We start from the raw sequence: 11,222 nt of genomic DNA on the forward strand, positions 1-11,222 counted from the left end.
TTACTTTTGTACTTTAGCCGGTGCTGTTTGTTTTGTACATATTTTTGTAATGATTAAATAACTTCAAATCTCTTAAAATAACGTTTGAAATTACGGACCTAAAGTACTCTGTCACACCGTGCAAATGGCCGACCACCACTGTTTACAATTGACTTGTTAATTTATTTCGTGTAATAGACTTAATTATTGACTTAACTGGACACTGATTACATGATAATTAGTTAATGATTTTTTTAATTTCAGTGTTTCAATGCACATATTTATTACATTAGTTAAAATGAATTGAAAGTTAAACAGAAAACTATTGACTACCGGTTGATGAATTTTCGCGGCCTCCTACGTGATTTTCCACAATATAGAAGAAAAGTGACGAATGAGCCACGTAATTTTTATCATTTCATAATTTTAGAGATATATTTTATCCTAAATTATATCTATCAGTCATGTATAGGCTGAAAAGTGATGTTCTTGACCGATTGCGAATGCATAATATAAGAATTTCTGAACGTAAGTTGTTACAATAATCTCAATAATAACCTTCACACTTGAACAAGGAAATTTTTCACACTTGTTATTGTATGTAATTCTTGTATTTATCACTAATCCTTGTAATTAGCTTTGTATTAGAAAAATGCCTTTCTAATAATTGCTTCAACTCGCGGTCAAACAGCGACATCTAGTGAATCGCAACTCATATTATTCTTAAATATTTATATAACATATTTTTACCTCTTATTACTAAATCAATATATCACACAAACTACACCAAAAACTGACAAACATCTTTTGAGCCTGGAGCAGTGGCGCTAGTATTGATTTTAGAGAAAAGTTGGCCATATCAATAGAATAAATTTAAATGTCAGCAACATTACAAAGGCCTAAACTTCTCAATAATACAATAAAATTGTTTGTGATCCTTTCAGTTAATCCTACGTCGTCCATAATGTCCAATCCACCTCGCAAAGTGATCCATCTACCCAAAGTCCGGATGCTCCGTGGTGGCCGGATTTCACTCCGACTGTCCCCATACAGTGTCAAGCCTCCAGATCCGGAAACTGTTAAGAAACAGGAAGAGGAGCGGCTCAGGGCGCAGGTATATGTCAGTTTTGTATGATTATTGCATGTCATATTGCAAATACTTTAATACATACAGTATTAGTCTTCAAAACAGAATGCCGAATAGTGTAGTAAGGGAGCGTTGTGATATGAAAGATGATATAGTGACCAGATTAGAAAGGGGGGATGCTTCAATGGTTTGGTCATGGAGAAAGAATGAATATTGGTAGATTGACAGCACAAATTTAATGATCTCAGTACAGTAAATATATAGTAAAAAAACTGACCTCAAAATTCATTCAACCCCTAGTTTGCCACCCTTAGAGGTGGAATATTTTTTCAAATTTAAATGGGACCACATCTGAGGTACCCTCTTTCTAAGAAAAAAGAATCATCAAAATCAGTTCACAAGTTATCAGTATCACGTAACATACATACAACAAAAAAACAGAGGAATTGAGAACCTTCTCCTTTTTTCGAAGTCGGTTAACAAGTGAATAGTATACATACCTCAATTAGATTTGGGATATCCTTAAAAAAGGCCAGGTTAAAAGAATAAATGGGCATGTATGAAGAGACTGGTGAGAGTGGAGAATGGATCAGGTTTGTTAGGAGTGTAGCAGGTCCATAGTCCTGCCTATACTGGTGGGAGACAGGCATGATGACATATATAGAATAGAATAGAAACCATTTATCATAACGCCACAACACAAAAATACACAATAACAAACATAAAAAAAAGATTAAGCTAAATTAAAACATAAATAAAATAGAATAAAAATAAGTAAAATAACAAATTCTTAATAATAGGTAATGAAAGCAAAAACATTAAATAGTCAACACAATTACAATAAATGTCATGTGTGCAACTGTGGTGTATGTAAAAGGATCCAATCAGCTAATGTCACTGCCGTATGTATACACAATAATTATTATTAGGTGTGACTTTATTCGGGGCACATGCAGCCTCTCATCGCTGCGAGCATCAACTGACCTTTTGTGATTACCACGAATTATTGTTCAGAGCCAAGGCAACTGACGAACTTTCCTGGCTCTTACAGATTTTATGTCCTCTGGTTGACGCATGTGGCTCCTCAGTATGCAGCTTCGTACGCCCATCAGGGGGTAGCATTGGATGAGAAAATGAACAGGGGTTTTATCCGCTTTGTGGCAGACTCTACACTCTCTATTCTCTCTCTGTCCAATATTTGATGTGTGCTTGTTCAAGCTACAATGTCCTGTTAAGTCCCTAGTGAGCATTCTGATGCCATTCCTGTCCAATGACAGAGCTTATCTACATTTATAATAAGTACCTAAGTTTGAAATCTCGAATGCCTAAGTTGTAATTAGTTATAAGGTTTTATTTTGCTTTATAACAAATAACAAAGAAATAAAAAATTGCCAAAAAGCACGCAGAGTAAAGAGATATACAATATATAGATGATAGACATTTAGATAGAGAAGTAAAAGTGTAACTCAGCTAAAAAGGCAGAGGTTTATGTTTGGTGTTAGTCTCAATTGCCCCCTGTTTTAATTCCAGCTTCAAAAGGAAATTGTATCCCGTTCACGATCCTGTGCATACAAAGGCTACACCTGTACAATGCCAGTGTTAAACGGTCGACAGTACTGCGTACGGCACATACTGCACGACCCTACAGCACCTTATACACGATGTGCACATGAGAGGTGTTCTATGCCTGTACGGACTGAGGATGCTGACCATCAGTGAGTAGACTATTTTCTTCTTATTTGATGTGTCATATTTGGACCAATTTGAAAGAAAGGAAGAAATTACATTTCTTCTTCTTCTTTATAATGTCATAGCTCCTTTGATACCATCGATGATTCCCCCAATGTCGAGTTAAAAAACGAGCGTTTTTAACTCGAAATTTGACCGGGAAATTATAAATAATAATAATAACGCACACACTCAACATAGCCCCGCACTAGGGAAACCATGTGTTGCTGGTGCCATGGACACACACATAGACAACCACAAATTACACCCAAACTCACGAGTGAAATAAATGTAGGCCATACAAATATTTCTCCCGGCCCGGGAATCGAACCTGGGACCTCGGCGTGGCAGTCGTGTTAACAGTTCGGCCTTGGAGGCAGGTAAAGGCAATTAAGACAGAAATCACTGAGAGAAGAATCTGCAACAGCAGAACTGGTTCAATTTGTGTCTGTACTATTACAGAAACAAATTGTTATTTTTAATAAATTTACACGGGACATACACAAAAGGAGAGTGGACTAGCGTTGGGAGAAAGTTGATATTAATGGGATGGAGGATTTTAGTGGGGAGGATATCATACAGAGGAGTGACGATTTTTATCTACCACAAATGCGATTTAATGTAAAAATAACACATGTACCTGAACTAGGAAATTCCTGTATTTCAGGTAAAAAGTACTACTAATTATAAACGTATATATAAACGTATATAATAGTATCCATACTATTAATATTGTAAATACTTTTTAGGAGAATCTTATGAAATAAAATTAAACAATTAAACAATAAATTGCCAATCAATAAACAAATGGTACTCAAAAGAAGAAAAATATACTATATCATGCAACCACTAGCTGCTTGTAAGCAGGCAACACTTTTGGCTAATAAACCGTCATTTTACTCCATCTTCAATAAAGACAGACAGTAGATTAAAACCGTAAATTGGAATATTGATTGGAGTACCATTGAATGTAAACTGTTTCGTGCATCTAATACATAAGTAAATTTGTTACTGATTGTCCGTAGCCTGTGCTTTGAGCACGCCCGCGCTGCTTTACACGCGAGGCAACGCAGCGCTGCCCCCGCTCCGCCAGTCACCACCACTGAAACGTTGCTCAACCAATTGCAACACTATGTACGGTGAGTTGATATATTATTCTCATTAATATCACAACTTGTGTCACATTAGACGCATAATTTGCGCGGTCTTACGCACTATTATGTCCTAAATTAGGTAAATTGCTTACCTTATTTATTTCATAAAGATTATTACATATGACTTCGACTTTGCTGAACTATAGTTTAAGGTGAAATTGAAGTCCAAAAATGTAAACAAACAACTGTCACTGTTAAAGTGACATCTCATAATCATGAACCTTTTTTTTTTCGTTTATTAACAGGTTGTATTCTTCATATTTTGAGTAACAATTATAATGGAAACTATACCCTTTTGGCTTAAACAACTTAAATATTTTGTCATAAAATATTTTCAATTGTGCAGTGTTACGTCCCGTATAGTCTTCATGTTAATTTATAATGTGGTAAATATTAATTTCTAGCCCGGAAAGAACTCGGACAACGTCTTGTGCATCGTCAGTGTCGGTAGTTAGCGACCCAGCCGATCAGGAGATCACGCCACACGCAGTGGATCCCTTCAGTGAGTTCATTCTCCTCTCATCCTACAGGTTACAGGGTAATCTTAAAAATACTAACTAATGGAGCAACAACATGATGATTTTGAAGGGTGAAATTACAGGCGCAAGGGACTTGTCAACTTATGTTTCAGTGTGATTTTTAGTTCGGGCTATCAGATCTTTGCGATTTAAAGCTCTGAGCGGCATTGCTGTCACTGTCATGGACAGACGTGTCGCTTACCAGCAGACTAACATGTTCGTCCCTTCACTTGGTATCATAAAGAAACAGAAGAGATGCAGGAGTATTAAAAATAATACTGATAAAAACTTGTAACTGTTAATACTCAAAAGACTTTCTCGTCTGATAAAGATCTATACAGGGTTATTTGTAAAATACTAAAACAACCTCGCAGGACCACACGCACCCCTCATTGAAGAATGGCACACGTGGAGTAATGTCAAAAACGTTTATTGCTCCATTAGATACAGAAAAATATAACCCACATCCTCTCCAATTCTTGTAACTCTATCGACTAATATTGCAGATAGAATTACAACAATTGGAGAGGATGTAGATTATATTTTTTGTGTCTAATGGAGCAATAAACATTTTTGACGTAACTCCACTTATGCCATTCTTCATCATTCATTTTTGTATTATCTGACACTTTTTAGTCTGCATTTAGTAGTAAATTCAAACGTGCAAGCGTCCTCCCGACGACTCCCACTTTCTTTTGTTACCTCACAGACTTATAACTTTTTAGAGCAACCTATTTATATAGTTTAATTTGTGTACGTAATTAAAACTGATTAATTAATAAATCGTTGAAAAAAAGTTGTTTTAAAAATAACCCTGTGTAAATATTATTAATTTCAGAGCAAATAGACGCAACAGTAGTAAACAGCACATACTCCACTTCTATAATGGAATGCGCTAGCGCAAGTGACAGCGACGGGGACAGCGTGATCTTGGACCCTGATGGAGGTTGGGGAGAGGACCTGTCTGATCCTGAGGAGGCACCTTGTGAGGATCAGCCTTTGTGGTAAGCGCTATTTTGAATTAAACCACCGACTGTTGCCTCAACGTGGCTATCGCACTACCAAAAAAAAAACTACGACTCGACCCAGAAGACTTTTGTATGGAGCTTAAAGCGAGTCTCCGGAGAATCAGGAAAAACTTTTTTAGTAGATCAAACGGTTTACGTATTTGCTATAACGATCTTACAAAAAATATACGATAGACCCATAGTCTTTTTTCAAGATGGAGGAACATGAAAGTTCAGGTGAGGTGAGGAGTTCTAGGTAAGGTGGCAGTACTTCCCTTCACGAACTCTTTCACAAAGAGCTCTACTGCTGCCAAAAAGATCATACGAATGCCTGTTGCCTGCTTACAAGCGGCTAGTGATTGCAGTCGATAAATATTCTATCGACTATCGACTAAGTGTTGGTTACGTTTATGAAATAAATAGCCGAACTCGTTTCATTTGAAACATCATCGGCCAATTATTCATCCAACTACCGGGCACAGATTCATTTGAATACACTAAGTTTAGCAGTTATAAATATTTATGATATATATTTTAAAGTATTTTTTATGTAGTTAATAAATTTAATGTAGTTAATTAAATCCACCTGTCTTTATTAAAATGTGTATTACTAAAAATTGATTTCGATACTAATAGACCAACTGTCAAATTAATTTTTGACTTGCTTTCACAATCTATCGATAAAGTTATCGACAACGACTACATGACTATTTAAATATTTACGAAAATAGGTAAATATCTGTAAGTATGTAGTCCAGGTCTTGAGTCCAGGCCAGCCCATTATCTGGTACTGCACCCTCCCTATTTTCCATATAGATACCGGAGATGTTGGCACGCTCTCTTCCTACTAAACTACCAAATCTCCACTTTGGTAGCCGAAGCGTCTCTTCGAGTTCCCAGAGGCCTACGCGACTGGAGGGACCAGAGGATATCTAGCTAATCCTCTACTAGCTCTCCGGGCTAGTGATGGAGATGTCCAATACTGGACAGACAGTATCTAATGTTTAATTTTAATCATATACTTTCAGGCGAGCTGGCGTCTATACAGCTGAAGAAGCAGTATGCGAAGCGAGAAATGCGATGCGATCGCTCCAGACGGCTTACATCAGGCAAATGGGCCGGCTGAAGCAGCTACTGCAGACTGCCCGGTTGCAGTACTTAAGAGCGTTGAAGACCGAAAAAGAACAGTATTGTAAGTACAATTTGATTATTTGTTTGTCGCAGATTGTAGTGTCACAGATAAAATAATAGTATACTATAGCCCACGTAAGAAAAAAACAATAAAAGTGCCATAAGCCTCGATTACTAACAGAAACGCCGTCGATACAAATGATAAACACTATGATTGCTGATTGGTCGTAGTTTGTTAACATAATTTAAACTTTATCCAGTCAATATATTGTTGAAAGTACAATACCTTTGCTAACGTGCTGCCATCTTGCTGCCAGTAGCTGGACTACGATTTACGACTAACATCTAGTAAGTAGTATCTTTTCGACAACAGATGTCTTCTATAACGCACACGTTGCATAATGAATTTTATTTCGATTAATTAAGTTTAAAATTAACGAAACACTAATTAAGCATTTTTTTCGCTAAACTATTAGCGGAGAAAATTCGAGACCTTTACCTAGTTCTCCAAAAGTTACCTAGTTCTACAAAGGATAAAACTCTACCATATTGCATTGGGATAATGTTTTCTTTTGTTTGTTACAGTACAAAAAATCAATTTGATAAACAGAAACTTGAAAATTTATTAAAATAAAACTTACCGATGATATGAAATAGTAGTACGGATAGTATTCTTGGTGCACCTATCATTTTTACACTCCAAAAGCATAATAAGATATTTTTCTAGGATTTTAATTATAATAACTTAAGGAAATATTCAGGAAATAATTTAAGAACAAATAATAAACAGAATAGGAAGGATTCCATTGTTATGTTAATAACTTACCAAGAAAACGACACAACAAATTAAAAATCAACAACAACCGAATAAAAAGTCAACAACAAAGCGTAAAACAAAAAAAAACGACCCGCCTACAAGGCGTATGCACTCGTACTGACGCGAGCTACAAAATAGTCGATTTGGTTTATCGATTTTATGGTGTAAATCTCTATGGATAAAATATTCCGTTTTATTGGGGTAATTTATTTTTATCTTTATCATTTCACTTTCTTTCTACTTAATGTATTCTAATTTTTATTTAAAATTGAAACTGCCACATACATTGCTTGTTTTTGGTATATTATGACAAATTTACTATTTCTTTTCGTAACCTGGTTTTGAGATTAGTTATAAATTGTAAGCATGCAAACGTAAAAATTGGAAATGTCACAGGCTCTCACTCATGCTATGTGAAATGAACTACAGTTTGAGACCAGGCAATTTGTGTGGTTCTCTGGTACTATCATTATAATTATTATTACTACATTGTTACGCTTTTCTTTTACAGGCAGCATATACTCCCAATCGCAAAGCGGACCCCTTACAGTGCGAGAAAGAAGACAACTGCGTAAACTAAAGGCTTTTGCGGGCTATAAACGTAAGCACGGCGTTGATGCCGTGTTGGCGAGGAAGCTGCATCACAAGAGAGCCAAGGTTAGTATCACAGATAATAATAATACTATAGTACGTTTCAATCCATTTGAAACTAAAAGTAAACAAACAAGTCGCTGACCCGACCATACACAATTTAGTAATGGCCAATTTTACTGCCAAGTACAAATCGATAAATCAATTGAAGGAATCGATTTGTTGAATTAAGTCATACTAGCGGTTTTCCTTATAAAACCTATAAAAGCATATTTAATTTTTCGGCAATCTTAATCTTAAATCCTCCTTCAAATCCTTGCACTTAGATACTCGTTCAATTACGATTGAAATTTTCGATTTACTAATCGATTACAAAAACTTTATAAGCCGAATGTTTTTTTCCATACAGCACTATGCAACCATAGACTATTAATACATCTATAATTAAAACATAACCTCACTTTTTGACTACTATTTTTCAAATACGATTTTACGGTGTTATACAAATGAATATTGCAGGAGAAACCGATGGATATCAAGTCTTCGAAATATACGTAAAAGTGTTACTTATTCGACTTATTGAGTGATTGCCTTAGAATTTTAACCAAACCTTTTTGTTTATTTTTCGCCTACAAATAATGGATTGAAACAGACTATAGTACAGATACCCAATCTTATACAAAGAAATGTCGCATTCGTAGCTCCGCTTGTTCGGACGTTTATTATGATTCTTAACGCTGATCAATAGATGCCTCCAAGTAAACCGCGATGCGATTGTAATAATATTCGAAAAGGCCAACAGATGGCAGCTATAATATTTTTGTTCAGGCCTTGATTATTACGATAACATTATAATAAATTCGGAAAAAAGCCGAGACTGCAATTTTATTTTTTTTTAAGTAAAAGTCAGTGCTAAAACGTCACTTAGGGTCGTATTCCAGAACTCTACTCAATGCTCAAGTCAGGACTTGAGTATTGCAGTGAGCACTGAAAATCATACTCAAGTCCCTTGCCATTAGGGTCGTATTTCCAGTGCTTGAAATCATACTCAAGTCTGCTCAAATCCTGACTTGAGCATTGAGTACAGTTCTGGAATACGACCCTTAGTTTGTTCTCAAATTGAAATAAATGTCATCTATACAATTTATTGCAAACTCCCAAATCAACAATCTCACATACGCACGCACTCGCATTATTGCATTATTATTGTTATTTTTATTCCATACACCCACGCAGATTCACCCACGCACACATCTCATGCACTTACAGATTCATACAGATATCAACACGCACAAAAACACACACGCCCACTAACACACACACACACACACACACACACACACACACACACACACACACACACACACACACACACACACACACACACACACGCAAACATACACCCTTTTTCTGCCTTTTTTAATTTTTAATTATATAGTTTCTTTTTTAAATTAGTTTTCAACAAATTTTAACCTGGATAATATTTTATAAGGCGCAAACCATTTACGATACATCTAACTCAACCTGACTCCTAAGACACAGACTCTAGTCTAGTTTAGGAGCCAGTGTATTCTCAAACCTTAGCGAATGCATTTTTCATTGTATATTTAGTAACAACTTTTTATGTATATTAGTGATAAGGATAAAAAGTTAATAAAGATATTATTATTATTATTATTATAAACAAGTATACTATTGAGAAAACTTTGATTCATTCGTTTTTCATAGAATATCATGGTCAAAACTCACCAAATTTAATTAAACGTTGCTAAAATTTTGTTTAAATAGTTTTGCATTTCTTTTTTATGTTTTATACTTCTTATTTGGTTTTTTATTTTATCTAAGTGTCACCATCTATGGTATTATAATGTTTGTTTTTATTAAATTTCACCAACTTCTGCTATCCCAGTTTTTTTCTTCTGATACAATGAAGTCGTTATTTTAAGAAACTGAGTCTATTAGCATTAAAGATAATTAGTCAATTTTATTCATTTTGTGTGAAAAAATGTTTTATGATATTTGACCATGCTGTCCCGATTTTTTCTTCCCATACAATGAAATGATCCCTTCATGAAATTGAGTCAAAATTCACTGAAAAAATGTTGATCAATTTTATTCATTTTTATGGTCAACTCACGCGTGACCAAAAAATTTACATTGTCAAAATTTCCACAAAAAAGGCGTAATGGTTCCTAAGACAGTGTCCCTGTATCTCCCATGGTTTTGGATTTTCCTATATTGTCCCAGTTAAAAAAATCACACTGCATAAAATACGTTCGAAAGCATTGTCAATGCTTGGAAAACAAAAACCAAAATTAAAACTAATAAAATTCACAACGCGTAAATGTGACTGTCATCGCAATAGCCGAGTTCCGTTGTTTTTTTTTAGTCATCCGTGGGTTACACTGTTTTTACACTGATGGCCTCAAATATAACTAATAGTACGTTAGCAGGAACACGAGGATAAATTTATACTTATGGTACCACAGGTGGGAGCTTATGGTATATTTAAAGTTTGGTCACACAGGTCAACGAACCAATCTTGAACAGACCAGTTCCATCTCAAGGCCGCTGCACGTTTGCCGAAGGCGGCGTGCGCTGCGGCAATCATGTCCTACCAGCTGCCAAGCATTGCTTCAAGCATATCATACATGATCGACATCAGGTCAGTAATCTCTAACAACACTTAAGAAGTCACAAGGTGATGATGACACCATCAGTCAGTCAGTCGTGACCATGGGATCTGTAAAGGGCCCGAAACGTAGTTTGAAAAAGAAAACAAATATCCATTTTCTATTATGTTTTCCGTAAGGCATGTTTGTCGTGAATAGAGTAGATAATTTTTTCGCCATAATGCTTAAGAGACATTTCGATGCCTTACTTTCTCAAACTCGTCTGTTATAAAGAGTGGTTATTCAGGAGATGGCAAACGTTTCTATTTATATTAAATTTTTTACCAAGAGTGTTAATATGGATGCATTACTTTAAGAATAGGTAAAAGCCAGTGAGTGAATATGAAGGAAATGTGATGTGAAATAGGCCTGCAACATTTGTTTATAGGCAATTTTGTATTTGTAAGGGCGCATTCTCATTATATCATGACGTCATGCAGTTTAAAATGTCGTGCCTTGTGTTTTTAAATTAATTTGTTCACACATATAGTACAACACGTAACTGTCGTTATTGTAACAAATTCTGACTGTTAATATA

At 35.4% G+C, this 11,222-nt stretch overlaps 2 protein-coding genes across 4 annotated transcripts in view; one reads left to right on the plus strand and one right to left on the minus strand.

The window, feature by feature from the left end:
• LOC113227823 (cyclin-T) overlaps positions 1–150 on the minus strand; it is a 40,195-nt gene extending 40,045 nt beyond the window's left edge. For all 3 annotated transcript variants that reach the window (XM_026460857.1, XM_026460855.1, XM_026460856.1), the window contains exon 1: positions 99–150. The gene's annotated coding sequence lies outside the window, so the exon portion shown is untranslated. The remainder of the gene's footprint in view (positions 1–98) is intronic.
• A 206-nt stretch (positions 151–356) lies between these two features.
• Positions 357–10,692, plus strand: LOC113227833 (KAT8 regulatory NSL complex subunit 2). Its single transcript, XM_026460874.1, has 9 exons — positions 357–507; positions 924–1,093; positions 2,597–2,781; positions 3,820–3,933; positions 4,353–4,450; positions 5,305–5,470; positions 6,502–6,665; positions 7,933–8,078; positions 10,540–10,692. The coding sequence occupies exons 1-9, from the start codon at positions 444–446 to the stop codon at positions 10,690–10,692; spliced, it is 1,260 nt and encodes a 419-aa protein (XP_026316659.1). The 5' UTR covers positions 357–443.
• Positions 10,693–11,222: the final 530 nt, after the last annotated feature.

The sequence above is a fragment of the Hyposmocoma kahamanoa genome, unplaced genomic scaffold, assembly GCF_003589595.1.
Source record: "Hyposmocoma kahamanoa isolate Upper Pololo Valley unplaced genomic scaffold, ASM358959v1 218, whole genome shotgun sequence".
Classification (NCBI taxonomy): Eukaryota; Metazoa; Arthropoda; class Insecta; order Lepidoptera; family Cosmopterigidae; genus Hyposmocoma; species Hyposmocoma kahamanoa.